Source organism: Maylandia zebra, linkage group LG15, assembly GCF_041146795.1.
Source record: "Maylandia zebra isolate NMK-2024a linkage group LG15, Mzebra_GT3a, whole genome shotgun sequence".
Classification (NCBI taxonomy): Eukaryota; Metazoa; Chordata; class Actinopteri; order Cichliformes; family Cichlidae; genus Maylandia; species Maylandia zebra.
The window spans coordinates 2667149-2694098 of NC_135181.1; the positions used below are offsets into that span (position 1 = coordinate 2667149).

Consider the following 26950-nt stretch of genomic DNA (forward strand, 5'->3'; position numbering starts at 1 on the left):
CTTCTTCCCAGCACAATCGTGTTTATGTGCAAAAGGAGATTTGGGATCAATTTGTTTGGGCTTCTCTGTTAAATTCATAAAGCCTTAAGGTACCAACTGTACCCACATCAGCCCTGCTATTTAAAATGTATAATCCATATCTGGACTCCAACTGCTGAATAAAACATGAACACGGCTCGTCCCACTCACCCTTTAACCAGCTCCACGGCAATAAAGTCGTTCCCATCTCCGCTGTTGAAGATGATGAAACCGTCAGGTGAGGTGGTTTTGAACTGAAAGAAGAGGTGCATTGTGGTATACGCCTGAAGAGTGGCCAAGCCCAGGTAGCTGCCCTTAGTCTTGAAAGTCACGGGGTCGGCGATGATGAAACGCATGCCGAAGCGAGCGTTGAGTTCGCAGAAGTCGATGTCGCCATTCTTGCACATATCAATGTACTGCATACCGTTGAACTTTAGGCTCTGGGGGAGAGATGGTGCTGTTATTACTACCTGTGAAGCACGACTGTGTAGTGAGCAAAACTGCCAAGAGACCTCAACCGAAGACTGGAGGAATCATAGCAAGTTAATAAACTCTAAAAACATACACAAGGAATAAAATATGACTGGTGTGGTTCTCACACAGCACTGACAGCAGACCTTACATTAATTATAGTGTGAAGAAAAGTACACCCTCTTCAAGTTCTAAAGTTTTACATATTAGAACATATTAAAAAATGTCATTAGCAGGTCTTAAAATGAGGTAAATAAAATCTACTAAACTGAAAAAACAAATCGAAATACACGTACACCCTCACCGCTACTTGCTGCTTCCATTGGAATGAACTTGACCCATAACAGCGACTCATAACATTAGACAGACAGATCATTTCTATAAAAGCAAAGATTTTAGCATTTTGACCAAAGTTTGCCCCAAAGTCTGACCTTCCCATCCTCAGAGCAACTACAAAAAACCCAGCAGCCTCAGTTAATATGTTCAGAGCTCCAAGTTCAGAGTAATAAAATAAAATTTATTTGGTAAATAAATTATGACAGAATAATGTAATATGTCATCTGTTGTTGAGGAGCTGGGTGGATGTGGGATGCAAAGCGGCTTGCAGCCACCTATTGTGTCAGCTACATCATCTGCTATCAGCCTGCAAGCTATGCTTGATTTCCTCTCACAGATACATGCCGCTGCTGACTTTGAATTATATAATGAATAATACAGGACACGAGCTTCTGATAAGCTCTTAATACCTGCAGATGACCAATAAATGGTGAAGGAGCAGATGAAACAAAGCGTCTCTCAGTCAAGATACCCGTCTCCACGTTGTTGAACTCGAGACGAGTGTGATCACCCGCCATCTGACCTGGGAGGGAAGAGAAAGGAAAAAGAGGCAAAGGGAATGACCCAGCAGCAGGAAGCGAGACGCCCTGGTTGTGTGGATAATGAATGCCAGTGGAACAAAATGAAAAAAACTCTCATACCCAGCACGACTTACTTCCAGGATATTCATAATTTACAATGTTTTGGATGAGTAATACTAGGAATAAAAGCAACAGGCATGCCTTTTCCAGTGAAGAAAGGCATAATTCTTCACACTATGTGTAATTTCTATGTAAACTGTTCATGAAACGAAATCAGCAGTAGAAATAAAAGCACATTATTCAGCCCAACAAACAAAGAAAAAAGATGCGAGATCATGTACGTTTGGTATATCTCAGCAAAACAATAAAGAAATGCATTACAAGAGCGTTACCTTCCGCCATGTCGTCATCCACAGTGAGTTTGAAGTTTTTACCGCGGCGGACCACTCGCACTGAGTGCCACTCATTGTCGTTGAGCTTTTGTCCAGCATAAAGAACCTCAGGGCCCTTGCCTGAAGATGAGGGTTAGTTAGTGAAGGGACAGCGGGGATGGCACAAGCATAAACCAAATCTTTGTTTTCATAAATAAAGTAATTCAATTTCAAACCAAGCATTCTTCCTCGCGACATACAGATAACATCTCCTCCATCTGAGCTTTAAGTGAGATTAGAGGTACTCAAACAAAAAAGAAAATACTTACAAAAAATCTGCTTTGTTTTTCACAGCAGAGGAAAAAAGTTATTCAAACTGGCAGCAATGCTGTTACTCATACAAAGACTCAGTGTTTTTTCTAGTGTTCAATCATTTTTAAATTTACACTTTGCCAGAAACACACTTTTTATTGTGACTTTTAATTGAGCGCTTTAGTTTGAAGTAATTCATCCAAGTAACCACGAGGGGGCAATGCAGCCCCATCGAGCCGATGAAGAGGCCAGAGCGGCTGATTCAGAGCAGAGTCTGCTGCATTGTGGCTGCTGGTTCAATCCAAATTTCAATTGGTGATTTTATTATCCTGAACATATCTGATCATAAATGCACAAACCTAACAATGCTTCATTATATTCACTATTTACTATAATAAGAACTACATATACAGCTGCAGCTATCAACGTAAAGGGCATCTATAATGTAGCACTTCAGTACAGACACACACACACACACAGCTGAAGGACTCTTTGTGTTCTGTCTTTTGTCCTTTCTACAAGACTGTGAGCACTTTGAAAGTATTGGTCCTTTTAATGAATAACAGCATGACTTCTGACACCAGCTGTACTTCGCATTATAAACCCATATTCTGCAGTATGTGTTAAATAAGAAGAACAGGAAAAAGAGACACTGCAATCTATTACGGGGTAATTGAGAAACAATACAGCCCACAAAGTCTGAAAGTGCAAAAGACGAGTAGATACAAACCGACAAAAACCATTTACAACTAGTGTCTGAATTAAATTGGAAACATGGGCCATTTAACATATATAGAGCACATTAAGTCTGATTTGCATAGCTTTGAACTTTGGCTATACCCCCCTTTTATCTGAGAAATCCTCTTTTCAGTCCCCTGCATTCACACATCCCTGCCTCTACATCTAGCACACAGGCTACAATCAAACATTGACTGAAGGAAGAAGGCTGCAGAAGAAGAATGTTGACTTACTGGTGTTACAGTTTATCCTGACACAGTCTAGATGGGGAGGGGAGAATAAGTGACAGATGAAATCGCATCCTTCAAGGTTACAGCTGCAGACATCCAAGAGCAAAAAAAGCCACCTTCCGGGGACGGTCACATGACACTGGCGACCATTTTAGCTTAGCTGGCGACTGACATTAAGCGTTTCTATATTAGCATTGGAAAAGTAATCCCCAGTCCAATTCTTTTAATCAGTATTACTGTACCCAGCAATATTGGACCAACACGGGTCAATATTACTGCTCTGGATAAACCATCTGAAGCTTTTTATTCTCCATTTTTAAACCTGTGTCATTTCCCCCCTAAAAACCCATCATGTTTCAAAATGGTCACTTGCAACTTATTGGCCACATCGATTTTGCAACCCAGCACCCAGAGTCCAAAATACTGTACTAGTTGTATGAAACAAAGCCGTTTTAGATGGCACGCCAGGAGAAGAAGAATCTTAGATTCAAATCCACACCTAAGGGGGAAAACTGAGCCTGTGATGGTCAGGTGCGGGTTGAAATCCATGTGACCAGGCTGGTCATGTGCCGTCAACCGCAACAGAAAAGTGGGTGCAAACAGCCTCGTGCCACTCAGCACCAACACCACACAGAGGCCTTAAGACCCCCCCTTTCAGAGGATCCTACGCAAGTTGTGGAAAATGAGCTACATGAGTTAAACTGAATTTTCAATAACACTGGATTCAGATTCAAACATAAACTAGAAATGACCAAGAAAATTCTCTACAAATGTTCTATACTTTTAGCTTTTATTATGTTCAAATACTTTACCAGAAGACATATTCTTTCTGTCAAGTCTATCTCTTCCAGCCTTACTGGTATAAAGGCCTGCACTCTACTTAAATGTACCACTCGTGCCACCATCTGCAGGCGAGCTAGGTGCCGTGGCATCGGGCTGTTTGCCAGACGGGCCGCAGGCTCTGGGCCTTTGAAGGGGTGAGTGCCATCTTTGAACAAGGCATGGGAGATGCCAGCTAGACCAAGGGTTACTAATGGATGGAGGGAAACATGAACCTGCTATCATGAGGGAAATCAAATCAAATAAAACGGACAAAGAAACAAACCACATGATAAAAATGCAAACTATCAGGGCAGCACTACAATGCAGTAACGCCTACCTGCAGTTGAGAATAGATGGCAGAAGATAAAGTGAAGTGTTTGTGTATTTGAATTAACGCATGTGTCAGAGATGCCATCTATTGAAATCATTCAAAAGTGAAATGTGTGTCTTTGGAAAGAAAATCCATTTGTGCACAATAATGGGCATGACTAAAGTGATCTACGACCAGTTCAAAAGATGTGCTGCGGTGCATGGATAAGTGTGTTAAGAGTTAGACTGATGGATATAAAATCTACAAAGACATCTTCGCAACAAGGCATAAAAACTTACAGTCCAGGCAAGTCAAAAACAATCCATGCAACTACAAAGACAAACTACAAAACGGGTTTAGTATGTGTTAGGTCTGAGAGAAGGTCTGGACCATAAAGAAAATCTTTACAAAAAGAACAGAAATACCGAAACAGGAAGGCCACCCCAGGAACTGGAAGAGAGGTGACGGCTAATACGATACCTAGGTTGACCGTCAGCTTGACCCTTCCGCTGTCCAACTCGAGCCGCAGCGTGTCTGCAGATTCACGAGACGTGGCGGCCATGAGCAGGCCGAACGCTCGCTGGGACATGAAGCGGAGGGAGACGTCTTCAGCCTCAGTGTGGATGATGTTAGGTATCACCACCTTCATATACATGCTCCCGTCATAAGACAATATTGACGCCTCTGTGGGGAAAAAAAATACACGAGAAAGCTCAAATGCTGATCTCGACTCGGCATAAATATTAATTACACCTTTAATTAGCGGGTTTAATTTAATTAGCAAAAGTGACACGGGCAAGCGCGTGGGTGCAAAAACAAGAGATAACATGATAAATGGCACAAATCAAATCATTCCATATGTTTCACCTCCTTCAGACAGCTGTTTATGCACCAGGAGATGAAATCTACCAAAAAAAAACAAAAAACCGTGTGCCCTGAAAGTAAACAAATACAGTGAGAGAAATATTTATTTAATCCCGGCATGAATTTGTAAGATTGCTCACAAAAAAATGAACAATTTCTAATGTTTATGGCAGTTTCATTTTAATGGAGAGAAACACAATATGAACCGAAAATCTAGAAAATCAAATTACATAAAGGATATGAATTGATTTTCAGGTCACTGACTGCTTAATAATTGGAGCAGAAAACTGTGTTGGCAAGGACATTTCTTGTAGTTTTTCAGTAACTACAAGAAATGTAGTAGGAAGTATGTTTTGGGTCATTGTCATGTTGGATTTACATCCATCTTCAGTGCTGTCTCTGACGGAAAAAGGTTCTCATCCAAGATTTACAAGGCCTCTTCCACTGGTTCCTGAGTGCGATGAAGTCATCCTGTACCTTTAGCAGAAAAACAGCCCCAAAGCATAATCTTTCCCCCTCTGTGCTCGACTGTGACGATGGTGTTCTGACCACAGCACTTTCTCACAAGCCTTGTCTGAATCATACCAAGTTCGAGTTCACTGGAAAATGTAAAGACAGGTCTATCCATTAAGCAGGAGGACCTTGCAGATACTGAAAGATTGCGATCTTCTTGCTGATGATCTTGTAGTCCACTCCAGCCTTGTGCAGGTCTACAATCTTGTCTCATTGTTTTGAGGAGGTTGGAATGGAAGAAACCGATTCTGTGGACACCCAGTTTTCTTGGTTTTTGGTTGATATACCCCACTAAGCATGGTCTGTTATGAAAAGAGCATCCACTTTAAAATTTGGAACAGGAATCCTTGCATGCGCTCATTTTTTGGAACTAAGACACACACACACGTCCCTCATGCCTAGTTGCAGCTGTAGTTGCTGTAGTTATCATCCATCAGCTGACAAGTCAGTGTCACACACATGCTGCTCAGACTGCAGAAAATTAAATCATCATGCTACTTCCTCCTTTCCCCGGCAACTCCCCACTATGTGCGCTAGCTAGATGATGCCTTTACTTTCATCACAGGATCTCGTTTTGTAAATGTAAAATCAGTCATATGCTAACATCATATAAAAGCTGCCGTTCCGTGCTAAATAATATAAAATATTTTGCAGTTAAATAGAGACAATACAAACAGGGTTTGATGGCTGCTGGGCCACACTGTTCTGTTTCTATTCTTTTGAGAAAGCCTGAGTGAGTGTGGTGGAGAAAGAGGAAGACTGTCAGCAGAGTAGAAGCCTCTTGGGGAGAGAGAGACAGATTAAAAAGGGTATCCAACCATGAAATACCTGTTTTGACACCTCAGCTTTTAAAAGAAAAAATAGCCCCGTGGCCTAAGAAATGCACCACCATTTGGCTGTGTGTGTGTGTGTGTGTGTGTGTGTGTGTGTGGGGGGGGGGGGTCACACCACAGACGGTTTGTACATGTAAACGATGAAATCTCCCTTGTCACGTACTGTGTTCAACTACAGACTAAGGTGCCATTTCCAGGTCGATATTTAGAGGCGAATGTTTACCCATGCAAAAGGTAATGCATTATAAGTAATATTGGATTTTTCCTCACCTAAATGTCAAAATTTGTGTGATGTGTTGCAAAATTCATGTATAAGCAGTGTGAAATCACTCAACCATTCATCCCACCAAACAGCACACTGCTATAAAAATCCCACTTTCGTCTGTGTTGCTCTTAGGGCTGTTGTAAAAATCTATTCTATGAACAAGCTGTCGACTGTGTGGGTACAGTAGCCTGGAGGATAATGAAACCTTGGCTCAACATTGTTCTTCCCAATTTTAAATTGCCCTGGCTCCCTACCTCTTCGTATCTCCTCTGCTCTCTTGTGCGTACACATAAAAAACACATCCACACATGCATACGTACCACATAGGATGTCCTAACTAGCAGTGCATGTATTGATTTGTGAGCCAGGTCTGGTCCTGGTCTCACAGTAGAAGGGAAAAAAGTAAATAAAATGAGGTGAGAATAAATCTGCAACCAGGGAGAACATAAAAAGCACCCTTTGAAACAAACTATGATGTCCACTCTGGAGTTGAAACAGATTTAGTTTGGAGGTTTTTCCCAGATGTTTGCAGATATGGCAGTGGGATGCTATGGAGCCATTATTAAAAGTGAACATGTTACTTAGTGAACAACTTTCTTTTCTTTTTCTCTTTCTCTTTAATTGCAAGGTCTGAAATAGAGTTCTGTTGGATTCTGCCCCGCTGGAACCAATAAGTGGCAGAAATACACAACAGACAACAGTGAAGAAAACTGCACAGTTATGCTGATGTGTGTTCTTCCCAACCACATGGAGATAGGCCTAAATAACATTTTGACATTACAGCCGTAATTGACGTTTCGTAGACATGTGACCATGCGCCATTATTTACATGTGACAATCATGGTGATAGTGCAGCATCAAATGAATAAGGTCCCCAGTCACACAGGCATAGATGTCAGTCTGCGAACTCTTGGCAACCAATATTTGCTTGAGAAAAAATGTGTATTTCCTCACTGGCTGGCAAAAACCTCCTGATTGCTCTGTTTGCTAGCTAGCTATTGCTGCTAGCTTGCCAGCTAGTCTCTGAGCTGTAAGGAGTGAAAAATGAATAAAAAATAAGAAATAAAGACAGATTACCTTTTTTTTTAAAGACGCTGACTGCAGCAATTGAGGCTGAGCTTTTACTAGAAAGTAAACCTTCTCTATTTCCAGATTGCGTCACACTTTTTCAAGTTGTACTACTTCTAAGGTAGTAGCCAGTAGGCGATATAAACGATATACGATAGAAACAATAAATTTGGCCAACGATAGAGATTTTGACTCTATCGCGATAGCGCATGTTGATGATGTCATCAAGCTGCGCCTGTTTTGGTCGAAAGTATCCCAGCGATAGCCGCTGAAAAACCATTATCATTTGCAAATTATGCAGACAGTCATAGCAAAGACATGAAGCACTTTTGAAATATGGGGAAAGCCAAAAACTGCGCTTCCTCCACTTCTGTAACGTTGATTCATGAATGTTGAATTCTCTCGCAGCTGCTCTATTCCCATGTTGTTGCAGTATATTAATAACTAACCTCGTATTGTGGATGAATGATCTCAGTTGTTCTCCTGACTGTGGTGGTAGCAGAGCTATAACGTTTTAATTAGTTTCAGAAATCTCTCAGCCAGAACATGGTATGTCATAGTTAGGTCTTGTGTTTAGGTGGAAACTAGCGAGCTAACTTCCTGCTAACTTCTAACTCCGTTAAATTTAATAACTTCTGTTTTCATGGATGTAAAACTTAATTGTTACACCTGGTAAAGCAGCAACGCTGATGATTTAATTAAAGATGAAAGAATTTAGACCGTTTTTAACTCTCAGTGTTCGTTTGACTTTGGGACCTGAAATGGACGCAGTTTTGGACCCAGATTACTCCGCGAAGCTCCTCACTACGGCAGCCGTAATGCTCTGACAATCAGCAGTGCTGCTTACCAAAGTTGTACTAAAACATTTTTTAACAGATTTCTGCACGCCCAAATCGGTTAGAGGTCAGTAAGCACAACCAGAATTCATACATAAGGCACACTCTCGATTTTTGAGAAAATTAAAGGATTTTAAGTGTGCCTTATAGTGTGGAAAATACGTTATACAGAAGAAAAGAATAAATGACGATATATATCGTTACCACACATGCTTCAAATTATATCGCAATATAAATTTTAGGCCATATCGCCCAAGTAGCGAGCATAAAAAAGTAGAAGCAACTGTGGCAAATGCCAATACATTTTTGATGCAGCACCTCCTTCAGCCAGTGACAGCCAGTGACAGCCAGCCACTTCCAGGAACCATAGCCAACCAGTCAGGGGATGCACATTTTCCCAATTGACTGGCTGTTCTATTGCCTTCAATATGGTTGACAGCTGTCGAGCAAAGCGACCATGATGCCACCTGAGAAACTTCAATAGCTTTAATTTGGTCTTGCACAATCTTTCCACTCTATTTTTCGACTGTAAGAACAGAGCAATACAGTTTCAACAGAAGAGGCAGAGATATGTGCACACATGCATTCATGTTGATCTATACTGACTAGCATAATGACTAGCTTAGTACATCTGGCATGGATCGCTTGCTGGCAATTCACAATGCTGCCCCTTTGCCAGCCTGCTGTTTTCAGGAGTCAGTTTAAAACTGTCACCTTCACACAGAAGTCTTTCCAGTCAGGCCACATTCCTTCAACATCCCTCCTCAGCTCCCACTCTTATGTCAAAAATGGAAAAACTATACTCAGTCCCTCACAGAAATGCTTTGACTGTGTTCGCTGTGTGGATTCCTCCAAAAGTCAACTACAGACGTATCCGTTTATGTAAGTGTTTGGCTAATGCTGCTGGCACCAGTTCTGCTTTGATGCATTATGAATTTTTAATTTTTGCACTGCTTGAAATGAAAGCGTTCCGTTAATTTTTCACATTCTTTTATTTCACGTCTTCTTTTATTTTGTTTTCTATTGCATTGCATTCTGGTTTTGTCAGCTGCATATTTCTGTCATGCACATTGTGGGCCCTATTGCTTGCGTGTATAAAAACACTAATGCAGGGAATCATGAACGTCACTACAAAATTTCATGGTTATCTGAGGTTTTAAGTGAGCAATTGGCAGACCCACCGTTACTATCCCTTCCTTGTGCCACAATATTAGCATGACTGAAAGAGCCTTTAAATCACCACATTTTATTTGCTTTGCCTTTTGTTCATCTGTTCCAGCAGTTCTAATTATTCACTGTCCATATCTTTCTCCACCTGTCAATCATGTATGTATGTAAATGCAATACAAAATTCTGTAAACCCTAAACCTATGAATATTTTGGACTAGACAACAGAACCCTTTTTGTGTTATCTACTCTAACATGAATCAATCTTATCTGGCTCGGGATTGTGTTAAATTGTTTCCACTGACTTTGAAATTATGTTTCAAAGTCCAGCTTTTAGTTGACTGTTTGCTGTGTTTTATTCCCACTGTCCCAAGGTCTTTAGCTGCACTGAGAGGCAGAAAAGCCTTACCCAAAGAAAGGCTGGGCTCATTTTAAAGATGTCCACCTGCTTAGATTGGAACTACTGAGGATAGGTCCAAGAGGGGAAAAGGGGAAAGAAAGAGAAAGAGGAAAAGACACAAATAGAATAAAGTGCAAACTCCCAAGATAACTGACAGCGTGTGACTGACAGGAGAAAATTCCTGCCTCTCAGTCATTCAGCACTTTCAAGTAATAATGGTGGTCCAACTGACCTATACCGTAACACATAACAGCAGCAAGAGGCACTGACCAAAAATGTTCACTTATTCATTGTAATCTCAACATCAGCCAATAGCTCAGCTCATATCCTTTAGCTCCTCAAAGCTGCTGCATATCTGCAAGCCACTTTGCAACCCATGTTCACCCCTGTACTTCCTTTTCATGTTGTATCGGACTTAATCTGTGTGATGCGCACTCTGTTCTTTGCTGCTGCCTTTCAGCCTCAATGCATGAACATACTGGTGGACTATAACTTTTAACTACAGCAGTAGTGGAAGGAGCAAAATGTATTTTTTAAGACCAGCCTTGCAGCCGTACATGTTTTGGTCACTGAATTTTTATTCCACTTTTCAGCGTCCTCCTTTCTAGGTTCATACTGGTGTCCTGCCTCCAGCTCTGCAGTGCTGAACACATCTTCCTGTTCATAAAACAAAAGCCCCAAGTGGCACACTTCTGTGCTGTGGAACAGTCACCCTGCCTTTGTCAAACTGAACTTATTGGCGTGGGATGATATTTTTAACAAGGTGCAATGTTAAAGATTTTTTTTCCCTTTCAGGTGATGGGACGTCAGCATGTTCCATCAGCACCAAAGGGGTTAATGTGTCCAGGTTTAGATAAATAATGAGATTAAATATAACTGTGTTTCATCGTCTATTTTATTTTCCAAAGCTTTGAAATGGAGAGAACAACATGAGGTTAGACACAGCTGGGCCAACCTGTTTCATGTGTAGTTCTGTGTTAATGGTGTGCACGCACAAACCACTGGATGTCAGTGGATGCTCACAGGCAGATAACGACTGACATTTTTACTTTTAAGCCTTTGTTTTCTCCCGAGAGGTTCACCAGACTGCTTCCACTTCTCAGCACATCAAATCTCTCACAGATTTTTTAGATCTCACCCAGCTCCGCCTCTTCCATGTGTGCAGGTTTATCATTCCAACAGGAACGAGCGCTAAACCTACAAAACCTGGTGTCAGGCTGTACGACATCAAAACTTCCTTTTCAATCCAATCCTCAGTCTTTGCAGCTGTTTATTTGTCTAACTAATGTATAACAGTAAGTTATGAGAACACTGTGGGATTCTGCAAAGCTCAAGTAGTTCCCTTTGCAAGAACAGAGTTAGGAAGAAGCGAAGAAGAAGCTGAACCAAACGCCACTTTAGAGGGTAAAAACCAAAAATATTCAGTCGACTTCTTCTATAATCACTGTCATTCACGCCAAGTGCAAAGCTAATAATGCGCATCAGTGAGATACTGCAGGTGACTGCACTCAATACAGCCACATGGTGAGTGTTGCAAACATGCGTGACTATACAGCATCAACGGCACGCACAATAGAGAGGCACAGTTGGAGCTACAGCGCGCTCTTCTCTGTAATTTTGTATTTCTTAAGAGAGATATCAGCGGCAATGAGGATGTCATTTCAGATGGTAATTAAGCCGCTGCTTGTCACTCTGTGTGTGTTTGTGTGTGCAACGTGTATGTGTGTGCTTTCCAATGAGCCCCGCACTTTACATAATTAGCAGTCCAACCGAAGCAGAAGACGGAGGAGGAGGAAAGCTATTAAGTGAAAAACTCCACAAATATTCACGGTATGGAGCGGGGAGTAAGCCAGGCAAATCTCTTCGGCACACTCGCGCGCACACAAACACATACACACATCAGTCCTTCTCAATCTGTTTTCTTCCTCTCCGTTTTGCCTCTCCCACCATTTCTATTATTTACTTGCCTTGGCTTTGTTGCGTTATCTAATCTTTTTTTTTCCCCCTAACGGAGTGACAAGTCTTTGCTTGATAAACAATCCAACAAGGGCCTTGACTGTCATTGTGGTGTTTCATGTGAATGCCTGTCAACTCTTCTCCTACACTGCTGTAATTAAACCTATACTGAAAAAGGACAATCTTGACAAGACACAAATGAACAACTACAGGCCGATCTCAAATCTCCCATTTTTAAGTAAGATCATTGAAAAAGCAGTTTCTCAACAGCTCAATTACTTCTTAAAACAGAATAACTGCTATGATGCCTTCCAGTCAGGTTTTAGACAGAATCACAGCACTGAAACCGCTCTGACCAAAGTGTTTAATTACATATGTCTGAATACAGACAGTGGAAAAATGTCAGTCTTAGTTTTACTGGATCTCAGTGCAGCATTTGATACAGTTGACCACAACATATTACTCAAACGACTGGAGAACTGGGCAGGTCTTTCAGGAACTGTACTAAACTGGTTCAAAACATACGTAGAAAACAGGAAATACTTTGTATCAATAGGTAACTTCACATCTGAGCAGACAAGTATCACATGTGGAGTTCCCCAAGGTTCCATCTTGGGACCACCTCTGTTTAACATTTACATGCTCCCACTGGCACTGATTATAAAGAACAACAAAATGACTGGTTGTGCCACAATTTTCTCCAGCTAAACAAAAACAAAACTGAGGTAATAGTCTTTGGTGCCAAAGAAAAACGATTACAGGTCACCAGAGAACTTCAATCTATACATCTAAAAACCACAAACCAGGCGAGAAATTTGGGTGTAGTGATGGATGCAGACCTAAACTTAGAAAAACACATTAAGACAATAACAAAGTCAGCTTACTATCACCTCAAGAATATTTCTAGGATAAAAGATCTGATGTCTCAACAGGACCTGGAAAAACTAGTCCATGCATTCATTTTTAGTAGGCTTGATTACTGTAACAGCATCTTTACAGGTCTACCTAAAAAATCAGTCAGACAACTACAGCTCATTCAGAACTCTGCTGCTCGAGTCCTCACTAAGACCAAAAAAGTGGACCACATCAGTCCAGCTCTGAGGTCTTTACACTGGCTGCCTGTCTGTCAGAGGATAGACTTTAAAGTTCTGATGCTGGTCTATGAAGCTCTGAATGGTTTAGGACCAAAATACATCAGTGACCTCCTGACCCAGTATGAACCTTCCAGATCCCTCAGGTCATCTGGATCCGGTCTTTTATCAGTTCCCAGAGTCAGAACCAGACACGGAGAAGCTGCATTCAGCTTTTATGCTCCTTATATCTGGAACAAACTCCCAGAAAGCCTCAGATCAGCTGAAACACTCAGTTTATTTAAATCCAGGTTGAAGACTCACCTGTTCTCAGCTGCATTTGAATAAAGCACCAAATCCACACTTTAAGCTTAAATTTCAAAACTTACATTTTAACTACTGATTTTTATCTACTGTTTTTTTAATCAATTTTAAATCATGCTTTTTATTTGTTTTTGTTCTTTAATGTCTCTGTAAAGCACTTTGAATCACCTTGTTGTTGAATTGTGCTATATAAATAAACTTGCCTTCTCTTGCTTTATACACACGTGCGTGCACGGGCACACAATGTAGAGCGTGCTGTCAAGAGTCTTTAAAGTTCAAAAATCATATCGTCATCCTGACAGCAAGGATAAGGACACTGATAAAGAATCTTACGGGCACTAAGTGTGTCTCAATGTGTTTTGCGCACATCCACAGCCGAGTGTTTGTGTACTCTATGTATGCATAAAATGCCTGCACTTGAAAGTAGAGAATCTTGGCTTCGGACATTATCCACAGCAATCCTCGCCATGTGATTCACTATTTGCACACGCACATAAAGTGCCGCTATAACCAGAACCATCAAAAATATCCCAACAGACAAGACTAGACTTTTAAAGGATGCTCTAGCTGAATAATCTCTGCAAAAGAAAAGAACAAAGCACTTTAAATAATTGAAATACTGTGCATTCATTAGGCTGATCAAGTATGAAGCTCTTAGTGTGTCCTTACATTAAGTCACAAAGTGTATCCAACAAAGTGACTTCAATCCTGTCGTTCCTGTTTGAATGTTTTACTACATGATACTTGGCTTCCCTTAAAGACCAAATGACCTTGGAAATATCACTGAGGGATTTTATAAGTGTGCTGATCTAAATGTCACTGATTACTTACAATAGTTACAATTAGTGTTTGTTTTAATGTCAAAATTTAGATGCATTGTGTTTCACTGTGTTACTTTATAAGAAAACTCCGCCTTCTACTAAATAAAGGAATACCGTTATGAAAGAAAAATAATTCACATGTTACACTTTAGTTCAGCTTAGAAGACTTGAAGCTTCAAGACCTGAACATTAAAGCCAAAACAGAGGAATTTAAACCTACACTCTTTTTAATGGCCACCAGGGGGCAGTACCTGTCATATAGACGCTGTACCAGATATACCCGTGTTGGCGTTGTTCCTCCATTATCATAACAATGTTGGTCCCAGATCAATATTACAGCTGACCAATCATTGGTGTGATGTTATAACGTTGCGATGTAGCGGATAAAGGGGAAAAAATGCCTTTGTTTAAATGGAAAAAATTGTAAGAGTTTTTTCTTTAATAATTTCTGTACTATTATCAAAGTTTGGTTTGCTGTTAGCCAGATTTATGTAATTGGTTTGCTAGTCAAAGCTTTTAATAGTATTAGCCAAATTTGTGGCTAATGCTAACCGAATACTCTTTTGACATTAGCATTCAGTTTTATTTTTTTATTTATTTTTGGATCTTCACCACTTCCTAATTGAGAAAAAGACTATTTCTTGGTTAGAAATTGGACATTTATTACTAACTAGTTGGTAACTGTAGGACTAGAAAGTGATTGTGCTCCCAGAATCAGGTTTAAAAATAAATGTAAACATCAATCATGAAGCCCAAGGCTGATGTAAAAGCCAGCACTGTTTATTCATAAATGTTGTAATTTCAGTGCTCTAAAATTAAAAGGAAAAAAGACCCACATGTTACAAGTTTTCCTTTTTATGATCAAATTTATTTTAATCTTTGATCATTTTGTGGTTGTTCCTGTTTTTAATTACCTGTTCACTTTTTTTATTAGTATTTCACAGTTGAAGACTGATTTGCTTTAAATGAAATCAAAATGCTCCCGGGTCCAGAGAGAATTCTTTTATTTTTCCCTGAAAGAGACCCGTCTCGAATTACAAACACCCGTTTGATCCACTGTTAAAATATTGATGGTGGAACAATGAAAAAAACAAGTCAAATAATGGAGGACTTAACAAATAACTGCAGTCTGTGGTTCACAACAGAGGCTTTTTTTATCATTTCTTTTCCATTTTTGATTTGTTTTTTTTGCAGAAAAACCCTAAAAACGTGCACAACAATGCTGAATCTCAACCCAGATTTGAGAAGACGTCCACAGCAAACACTCTGAAGAATGACACCCCTCCACCCCTCAGGCAGCAAAACTGAGGTCAGTGCAGGGATTATTAAATATCCTGTCATGCTCAACCTAAGCAGGCCAAGATGAATCTATCAGAATATCAACAAAAAAAAAAATCACAGGGGTTAATGTAGCGCCAATATGAAACAGTAAGCGCTTTTGTGCATCAGACATATTGAATAGGCTTTACATGGGGATGAGGTAAATCCGTGGAGCTTTATCAACATGTGACAGATAACACTGGTATCTGAAACAAGCTGCTACACATTTAATTTCAAGTATAATTTTATAAAGGACATCATATTGTACTATTTATTCCGTGCTGTATTTTAGGACAGAAAAGAGGCTAAATCATTCCTGCGGTGTTGTTGGCTTAAATCCACCGGTGATATAAGTCGTGGAACAGCACTCAGTTGCAACAGTCTCTGTGGTAGCTTATGCCACTGTAAGATGGATTATTCAAAGCCAAGCGGCTACATTTGACCTAAAGGATGTTGAAGTTATGATTAATGACAGTACACAGTGATTTATGGGAGTAAAACTCCTGCTTAGTTGGTATAGCGACACACATAGGCACACGCTGGGTCTCATACAGTATACGCACATAAACAAAGTTTGCAAAGTCTGAATACCTTACATGAAACTTTACATTAACCCATCCACAGACTGCTGTCAGTGCAGCCCATACGCCACCAAGGAGGTCAGTCTGAAGGAACACGCCACATATCAACACAAATAATGATAATTTGGGGACAGACATGGACACAGGTAATGAATTGAAAAGTGCAATAGAACAAAACGTATTTATCAGAACAGGCTGAATGGCCATTCCTCACAACTATAATCTCACTAGAAACTTAAAAAAGCCACAGAATTGTGTTTTCTGCAGATCCTAGTAGCCCCTGTGATCCTCTGCAAGGAGAATTTCTTGATAAAGTAAGTCTGATTTATTGTTTTGCCCTTGTTGAGTTTCCCCAACTCGACTGTGCGTTCTGTCACTGCATCTGGCAAGAGAGGACAAAGACACATCAGTAAATGTGCTTAGCGCTGGTGTGTTTGGGTGTGTGGGATAAAGAAAAAGATCAATTTTACGAGTTCCTAAGATTAACCCAAAGGGAGTGTGGTGGAGCGAATGAGTGTGTGAAGCTAATACATGGAGGGCCACTTTGAAGCAACCCGAGCCTGACTGATAAAGGATTTTGAAGACCGATACCAGTTTTTGGTGATTGAAAAATCAGATAGATCCACTATATTTTTCTTCTTTCGGGCACGACACAAACAGGAGCAAACAGATTTCCCCAACATTTATTAAGTGTAGCTATTTATGAGTCATTACTATAAGTTGTGGATTACTTGTTTTTGCTTTGCCTTGGTTTGACTGCGCTTGGATCAGCTGGTTGTTCTGTTCATGCGTTTACAAAACAAAACCTGCAGCCTTCCCCCTGGTGGACGAATTATGCAACATCAACAAACAACACATTGGAACCATGTTTCTCCCGTTTCTTCTTTACTTTAATTTTCATTTTTTGGTGTTTATAAATTCTGACAGAGAATAGCCAGTGTCCACCAGTGCCCTCTGGTGGACAAACTGCATGACATCAACCCTCATAACATGATCTTAGGGCAGGGGTCCCCAATCCCAGTCCACGAGGACCGGTGTCCCTGCAGGTTTTAGATCTCACCCTGGGTCAACACAGTTCTTTACCAGGCCTCTGAAGAACTTCAAGACATGTTGAGAAGGTAATTTATCCATTTAAATCAGCTGTGATGGATCACGGACACATCTAAAACCTGCAGGGACACTGGCCCTCGTGGACTGGGATTGGGGACCCCTGTCTTAGGGTGTTTTTCCTGTTTCCTTTCTACTTTTTACATGTTTAAATTGTCATTAATCAGTGGTTATAAATCATCATAATCGGCCAGTCAATATCAGGTAGTGGCAAATACCTAATATTGGCCAATTGATACGTAATTGACCAATATTCTCTGAATGCTGATAAAGGGAGAGAACTGGTCCTGTAAACCCGGGGTCGGGAAATCGAGCCTCACTGGGTTTTTTAGTGGCTGTAGCTCAGGAGGTCGAGCGGGTCATCTACAAACAAAGGTTGGTGGTTTGATCCCTGGCCGCTCCCGTCTGCATACTAAATATCGTTGGGCAAGATGCTAAGCTGAAGTTAATCTCTGATACAGAGTGTGAATGTTAGAAATCACTGAAAAGAGTACTCTTTAAGAAGCAGTCCCTTTACCACTTTATTCTTCTCTGCTGACGTGCTACTGAGATTATTTCCTGCTTTTCACAGATTTTCATATTGTCAAGTTAACATCTTGGAGCCTTGCACAGCTGTCGTGCTTTGGAAATTAAAAGGAGCATTTTACAAGCCAATATAAATGGCTGATTAATTAATCAAGAAAATGAATTATTAGTCAGAGCCCAACTAGTAAAATTCTTAGATATATGTAAATTAGATGGCGTGTGGGGAACAGTGTGGTTTTTCACTGTGCTTCCTTGAAAGTCTGGCTCATACTCTAGTGCCGAGAGAATTTTATCTGATTTATTTCCAGCAACTCCAGCAACATGTTCAACAAATGAAAAAACCTTGTACTGCTGTAAATCTAACAAATCTCACATCTGGTACTCTGGAGCTGTACCTCCTGCTTTGTGTTCAAACCACTGAGTTTGCAAATTAAATGTACAGCAGCTCCCTTTATTGGACTCTGGAGGAAGAAATCCCCCCATGCACTTGTGTGATTCTCCACCACTGCACTCTTGGTTGTGAAAAACGTCGCATCACAAACATTCAAAACACGTTGCACTATTCTTTCCCTCATCGCTACAAAGAAAGTCCTCGAGTCTGAGCAGCAAATGTGTCGTGAGCACACCTGCATGTACACAAAAGCAGTGAACTAGACCAGGATCAGGCCATTGGGGGGCAGCAAAGTCAAAGGCAGCCAGCTGCTGCTGACACCAGCTTCTCATTTGATTTGTTAGGGGATGAGCAGGCTGGGAACATAAACAAAGAGAAGAGATTACCGAAACAAAAAAAAGGCAAAAAGAAACAGCAAACTGAGATGAAAGTACAGCAGCATGAGGAAACAAATCGAGTCTCTGTTCGAATAACAGAATCATTAAACGTGAGAATCGGTCCTTGAATATCGTGCTGCACGAAAGTACTGTTAGAAAATGCTAAATTATGTATTCTCAAATACTACGAAGACTTTAAGAGGATAAAGTATTATCTCCAGCAAAGGAGTACAGTGTACAATCTTATTTTCCCCCCTTTTTTATTTTTACTTCATCCAGAAAAAAGTCCCTCTGGAAACCATCCTCCCTGCTGCCGAGAGGTTTGGAGACTTGTCAATTTCTCAGATGGCCGAACACTGAAGGCTTGATTTCCTCTGTGTGTTCTCCCTCTCTCGCTCTAGCTCTTGTTCTATCTCTGTATATGTGGGGAGTGGACAGGAAAACCACACGAAGGGAAGAGGGGAAGTTGCCCGTGACTGTGTCTTGAAGTGAAAGAAAAAAATTAATATATATTTAGTATTTAGTATTTATTTATTTATTGTCATTGTCAAGAACAATGAAATTGCGTTTGGGGCTTCCATACAACCCAAAAAAAAGAAGAAAATAATAAATACCCCTTAAAACCCAAGTGTACATATTTAACCCAGTGTGACTCCAATGCAATAAGACAATCCTTAGCAATAATGTTCGTAGAAATTCAGACAAAGACCTGAGAAACATGACAAAATACAACAATGCAACCCATTCAATATTATTGTACTGTGAGATATGATATCAGATATGATAGTTATCTATTTAAGAAAGAGGGGGGGGGGCAGGAGGGGGAAGAGAATAAAGATATGATGCACCAATGCAGACCAGTTCATTGCTATTAAGAAGTTGGATATGGTTATTGTCCGTGAGAGGGGGGCAGAGAGTTCAGGAGCCTCACAGCCTGTGGATACAACAATATATAGAGGCAAAGGCAAATGAAACGAGTCACACGATGCAGAAAGTACGGTGAAGATGGATGCGACGCGCTCCCATCGTTCCCGCTCTGCATAGTGCCACAATGAGAGCCTGAGTTTACATAACCCAGCACACTTCCTAAGCACACATTTAATTACAAATGGGGATTAGGGAGCAACGGCATAACGTTCCAAGCAGTGAAAAACTGAAACGAACAGATCGTTTTAAAGTGCATGAGGATCTGTTCTTCTCCCGGGTAAACATTGTCAAACAAATCTCTGGCTCTCTACCACTGCCTCTCTGGCATTTTCAGTGATTCAGTCAACAGTTTGTACTTCCCTCTCCCTCTATCTACGACTACGTCAGCCTTTTTCTAATTCCTATCCATTTTCTTGCACTGTAAGATTTTGTGCAGATCAGCTGATGAGTCTGGCACCGCTGGCGTAGTGTTCCAGCACAGGAGGCCGACTGTCAGCTCGCCACGAGCCTGTCCTCTGGCACCGGAGGCAGGAAGCACAATCTTTAATGGCAGGCAACTCAAATCTCCTCAGCGGGAGAAGAAAGGAGAAGACGTTTTATTCCATTTCTTCCGCATGTGTTCAGGGAAACTACAACAGCTGGCAACCACAAGAATTAAAATTCAATCTACATGGGCGTCGATCTCTTCTATCGACTTTTCCGCAGACGGAAAAGGAGAAAATAAAAGGCTCATGATTTAGGGTGGAGCCTTTTTCTTTCGATGGGAAAAAAATACCTCACCTGATGCAGTTTGAACCACTAAATTTGGGTAAAAAACCAAAAAAACAAAACAAGACTTGCTTGATAGTGCAGAAGATACCAAACCCATTATTCTGCTCAATTAACAATTATTCAACAAGAGCAAATAAGATAAGTGTTAAAAGACAAATGGAACAAATCTCAGATGGGGAGAGTGAATGAGAGTCGTCGCTGGTGGGGAAAAAAGAAAGAAGAAAAAATGCAGGACCAGGGTTTTTCTGCACCCAGCACAAAATGTTTCAGCTTCAAATGAAAAAAAGGATTAATTTAGCATGCTTCCCTAGGCTGCCAAACAGTTAGGCTTAGATATGTATACGCGCAGCTAACATTCCATAAGCTAGACGAGAAAGCTAAATGAAAAGAGGCAAATTGCAGTCGTGTAATTCAGGACAGCACATTCACTCACATACCCGTCAGGTCATCTCTCTCTTTTTTATTTACCAACCAAAGGAGCTTTAAGTGCTTCACTTTGACTTTGGCTTTTGAGAAATCCTGTCAAAGCCAGTGATTTTTTTTTAAAGACGCAACACACAGGAAGGATCAGATCTGTGCGTGTTGACGTGCCTCTGCGTTTTCAAAAGCTCAGCATGCACTAAAAATTTCAAGCTGTGTGTCACCTCGACACGTCTATTCTAAACTTAGTCAAACACTTTCTGGTGTTTTGGCGACTGCTGACATCTTGGTATATTGACACCTAAGTATATATACGTACATATATTCGAGGATATCAGTCCTGCCATCTCCTTGTTAGTTACATGCCAGAGGAAAAAAAATAAATAAATAAAAATAAATTATATATATATATATATATATACACACATATATATCTCCTGTGTCAAGAGAAGGAGACAGGTGATTTATCTCACAGCATACAGACATGATGAATAAATAAAATATGAGGTAGCATTGTCTGGCTGGTAAATAATAGACAGAGACATATAGCGTTATTGCTGCTCCAAAGTGAACTGCAGGTGCAGCTGTTAATGTTGCTCCAAATGTACCACCTGCAGTGCGCCACAGAGACATTGTGTGCTAAATGATGCGAATCAATTACCACATCCACGACCAGCGAGCCTTTACTGCTTTATGTGAAACAAAACATCAGATGATGCCCTTTCAGGCAAAAAAATACTAAAATTAAAAAATAAATAAGGAAACAGTCCGACTGGGTCTTTTAAGTCTAGTCATCTATTTGAAATGAAAAAAGCATGTCCTATCATTAAAAAATTTAATCATCTGCACAGAAACAGTAATTCCCACATCATAGGTACGAGACAGGGGTGGGCGGGCCCCAATATCGACGGTATCGATACTAAAGCAATGAGATCGATATTGCATTTCTATCTATGTGTTAAATACGCTGAGTTGTGTTAAATACTTTATTTGGAAATGAGAAAACAGATCTCAAACATGCGCCACTAAAAAGTGTTTGAGCCTTCTGTGTTGACTATCACATTTATTTGAGGAGCTATTTGGGTAGCCGACAGCAGCGGTCCCCAAGTTGTGCCACAGACCGGTTTATGTCTGACAATATTTTCACGCACCGGCCTTTAAGGTGTCACGGATAAATACAACAGAATAAAATCGGCACTGGTATCAAAAAAAAGAAGATTTATTCATAACACACGGGAAAAGACCCAAGGAAACCGAGTTAACGATAAAAACCCTGAAAGCCATGAATTTCACACTCAAGCCTCAACTTATGCGGCTCTTGTTCACTAATTATTGTGGAAAGTAACAATCACAGTGATTTAGTGGTCGTTAAAATGTGTTCGGAACTAGCAAACTAATGATGACTCATCTGAAAAATGACAACACAGTGCTCTCTGCTAAAAAAGCTGCCTTTATAGGTTAAATCCATCGGTATGTATCAGCAATACCGGCTCTGTATATACTTTGTGTCGGACGTCTACCGCAATTTGCAGATTTGCACGGCACTAGTCTACCACCATTCTTAATTTGCCAGTGTTTCCAACATATTCCGCCTGTTTTGTATTTTTAGCCTCATCCTCTTCTCGTTTTTATCTGTTTATGTATTTACTGCCATCCTCCTTTTTTTACCCTTCTTCTATGAGCTGGCCAGTTAGTCAGGGCAGACCTTCAAGTGTCATTTTCTCTCTCTCTGCTGAGATAAATGTCCTAGCAAAGGTGCTCATCACCCATTTATGATGAGAAGTAGGGACAGCAGGGAAAGGCACGAGAACAAACAAGATGACAGGAGGTACCAGTAGAACAGAAGAGAATGGGATTGGACCTTTTTTTAACATCTCTTCTTTCAAAAGATAGAAGAGAACTTAAATTATTTTCACTTCAAGTGACATAACTGAGGGCATTGCAGAACCCTTAATCATGAATCCCTCCTCTTACTTCTAAAGACTTCCTTATCCTTCTGTGTTTGGGTGGATATCTACTTTCTTACACTGGAAAGGTATCTCGAAGGCTCCTAGTTGTACATCTCATTCTATCTCACTATGCGATAATGGTTTCCTCCAAATGCCGACAGCTAAACTAAAAAAAACTGCTGAAAAGGTGAGTCACTGTTTAGTGCGTACTCAGACAGCTGCACAGTTATCGACCTTGAAGAGATGTTCTTTTATTCAAACCAAATCGTCCAGCATTGGGCCGAAGCTTTCTATTGCGAGCATCGACGCACGCTGCCATTCAGAAACGTGACCTTGGAGATTCACTAATTTCCCCCCGTTCTGCAACAGTAAAGGCACCGCCCTCCCCAGTGCTTTATCCGACTGAAGATTTACAGACTCTTCAGGTCAAAATCCACACATGTCATATCTATTTTGATGTCGGCCATTTTACTTTAGGTTCATGGCAGCAACTTGAAAAATTGGAGAAGAAAGAAATGTCGAGTAAAAAAAGAAAAATTTAGAGGACGGTTTTCAGGAGAAACCATACAAAACTCAATGTGTTTTACTGATAAAAGGTAAAAAAAAAAAAACAAATAATAGAGAAACCTTTAAAAAGCACTGAATGCATTTATAATGGCAGGCATGTAAAAACACTTTTGTAAAACGCTCAGGAGGCACTTCAAATATTTACTAGTACTTCCCTTCAATTAATACAAAATAAGAAGTTTTTTTCCATCTATAATAAAAAGTTACAGACATGCTGTTAACTTCTGTTTGAAACAGCGAGCTGTTTCTCCGTCCATTAGTTTGAAACGTTTTGGAGTTTAAACACGTCTCTGCTGCCACTTTAAATATAAAAGTAGCACTCAATCACTTCTAATTACGGAAAATTTGAAAACATGGCACTACTGTACCTGCATGTTGTAGGGTAAAAATTAAGGGTACGCTTTAAATTTATATTTCGTCCCGAGGCTTTGATGGGAACACATATTTAAATATGCTGGTAGGTGTCAAAAAAAAGATCAGAGCTTTAAAAATATGCAGAAGACGCAGATTAATATGGCAGAACAAGGCCTCATATCTGTATAGCATATCCATAATGGTGCAGTGATTTCTCTTTCTGTCTGCTTGGATTTGTTGTACTGTATAAACACAGTGTGCATAGGCTAGGTTTGACATATGGAATCAAAATCGTATGTGGCAGTAATTGGTACCTGACCTCAAGAAATTATTCACACAAAGGCAGTCTGGCAATTATGCAAGGTCTATTATAGGGCTCGAGGATTAAAGAGACTTTCAGATAGATTTTTTCCCCTCCCTCTGTGGGTGGAAAAGGCGTTTAGACAAGCATTTAAATTATGCCACTCTAACACCAGTGGAAGCGGCATTTAGCATAGCTGAGAACCGAGCTCATCTGAATACAAATGGCTTTGGGAAAGATTTTTTTTCTGAGTGCAGAGATGATGCAGCAGGAGATCGCGGCCTGTTTGGAACCGTATATTCCCGTGACGTCTCTGTATCATCTTAGAAACAGACAACACTGTGAAAGACACAATAGAAAACAATCGTTGATTTAGAGTAAACTATTCACGATGAATGTGCGTGAAGATCTGCCACCATCACCCTCACTGGCCTCTTTTTACCGAACACGCAACGTCTTTCATCCTGATTCTGACATTCCAAAAAGTTGACATTAAAAATTAACTTTGATGATGTCAATAGTGTTGCAAGAGAAAAAAAAGGGGGTATTGCTGCATCAGTTTGATTATTATTAGTGGGCATCAGTGAGAACTGCAGCTGTCTGCTAATTTTCTTTTACTGCAACATTTTGATACTTTGTAACCCCCAAACAGGGCTGTATGCTGATTGGCTGATTGAAAACTTTTTTTCTGCTGCCTCCCCTCCACCCTTTTCCTTCCTTAGATGGAAATGAGTGTTTATTTTATACATGTTTTTGATTGGCTATTCGCTGTGTGACCTCAAAGTTATGGAAGCAGCGGCAATAGTTTAGAAAAGTAAATCTACTTGAATCTGTGCAAATCTTGAGCACAACACAGAACATTTTTAGCCTTTGCGCATAACCTAAAAGGTAAAAGAACGTAACATCACTGCCAGGTTGCAGAATTTCATACTGAAAGGTGGCAACCATCAATGTCACCCGGTTGACATTCTGCAATTATAACCTGTGATTAAACTGTAAAAGCCGTGTGGCAACCCATTATTTCACTGCCACTATGAATGAACAGCGAGGAAAGTGAGCAGGTAATTGCACAGCCTGTGTGTTCTGGTGCTTCGGTCTTTCTGAGAACCGGTGTGATTGCTGTCATTAAGTTTAGGCAGTAATGTAATGACAAAAAAAAAAAAACTTCCCTAAATGGCAGCATGAGGACCAACTGAGGACAACTCCTTCAGCGTGCCTACAAGTTAAAGAGTATTAAATTCAAATAATTAAACAACGTGCAAATTATGTTTTTCGCCTCCGGTGAAAACATTAGGAAAGAGGAAGCTCGTGCTGTGCTGAGTGATGTATTGACTGATCTGCGGTGGACACACTTCCAGCCATCAGCTTGGGCCTGGAGCCATCGCTACTCTTCTGCACTGACAGTTGGGAAAACACAAGCACTTACTGTACGTGGGCGGTGGCATCTTGTCAGGGAAAATGCAATATGCATTAGACACAATCCAATCTGTCTCCAGTGGATTGATGTGTGTTTGTGTGAGTGTATGTGTGCGCTTCCAACTGGCGTTCGCTGTGTATTCGTGTGCGGCGCGTGTGTGTGTGTGTGTAAATGCAGCAGAAAGACAGAAAGCGGAGAGTCTCGGTGGGATCACTTGGCGCTTGGCTGGCACACCATCAGACAAACACACTTCATTACAGGCCTATTTACCTGATTAACTGGGCTACTTTATCAGCTGCACAGCACTCTGCAACACACAACTGTCAGCAGCGCCCCGGCTCCCTAAAAGCTCCCCTCCCACACCCACACAAACAGACCCACACTCAAACACAAAACCTCCACTTACCGACTGACTGTTTGGATGACTGACTAGCTTGCTGAAACAAAGCCTAAGATGGCATTCTCCTTCGCTCGGCAGACTCAGAGGATGACATCAAATATACCTCCCTGTAGTCTTGAATTAATGTCACCTCTTACAAGTTAGACTCAAATACGACCTGAATAATCTGTTGTGCTAGAGTTTTCCTTATGGGGAATAACATTTGGGTAACCTTTTCATGTAATGGAATGTAACAATCAAAAAGAAATAAAGCCTCGAGCTGTCTCCCAAAGACGGGAAAGAGGACAAAGCCCACCTTGAAACATTATTATTACAGGAGGGTAATGATTTCCTTTTTCCTCTTTGCTTTCTGTGGATCTGACTGCAGGCGAGAAGAAAATCATTTCTCAGCATCAGTTTTAAAGCACTACACCAAACTAAACCTGCAGGCCCGATTCAACCCAATTAGACATTTCCCACGCAGCAAGAGCTAAGTTACAAAAATAACTTTTTCATGGTTTGGCAAATGATTAAAGCTGGCACCGCAGATGAATAAAAGTAGTCTAACAAAGTTTAAAAAAAGAAGAAGAATTTCTTCTTATTCTAAGGGTGAACCATTTTACTATGCCTGTATTTAAAGCAGGATCAGCGGTGTAGGATCTGGTTAAAAGATTACATGAGAGTCTTTTGAGGCTGATTTTCTAAAGATTTAAATAAACTTAAGGCTACAAGTCACACTAGGGAAAAGAGTGACTGGAGACCGTGGCACAAGCAAAATTATTGTGACTATCTGCAATGAACTAGCGGTCTCATTGCGTTTGAACTGATTACTCTGAAGACGGGGACCGTGTCTTTGAGGACACGCAGTCTTTTGGCCCCTTCAAACCGCTCTTGGTTTATCAAGCTGTCTGCTAATCTACACACACAGAGCATTCACATTAACTACTTACATTTAGAGTCCAGCCTGAACCTCACCAATTTCCTCCACAAACAGTGATGTAGTTGCTGCAGTTCAAAGTTCAAAACGATTTTTATATGTGAATGTAACCAGAATACAACCACTTGATTCAAGTTGCCTCAAAAGAGATGCTTAACAGACGCGATGTGTTTGGCACAGAGTGAATCAGATTGATTGCAATGTGTTGGCAATCTGTCTGCATTTATAAATTAGATAACAGTATTTGCAGACCTTCACCAGTCTGTCTGAGAGTGACTGCAGTCTGCAGCCCCAGCTGGGCAGTGATTGTTTGGACACAGGTTAACTCATGACCTGTGGAACGTGCCCTGTGGTTAAAAGTGGTTTCTGTCTTCTACCTAT

At 40.6% G+C, this 26950-nt stretch overlaps 1 protein-coding gene across 21 annotated transcripts in view; it reads right to left on the reverse strand.

The window, feature by feature from the left end:
- Positions 1-26950, reverse strand: part of nrxn3b (neurexin 3b) — a 328662-nt gene that overhangs the window by 186698 nt on the left and 115014 nt on the right. For 14 of the 21 annotated variants that reach the window (XM_076873680.1, XM_076873687.1, XM_076873682.1 and 11 more), the window contains 5 exons: positions 4610-4813; positions 3001-3027; positions 1739-1858; positions 1236-1348; positions 190-458 (listed from right to left, as the gene is read on the reverse strand). In XM_076873680.1, coding sequence (XP_076729795.1) covers positions 190-458; positions 1236-1348; positions 1739-1858; positions 3001-3027; positions 4610-4813 — 733 coding nt within the window. The remainder of the gene's footprint in view (positions 1-189; positions 459-1235; positions 1349-1738; positions 1859-3000; positions 3028-4609; positions 4814-26950) is intronic. The other 7 variants (XM_076873683.1, XM_076873678.1, XM_076873671.1 and 4 more) reach the window with 1 other exon arrangement.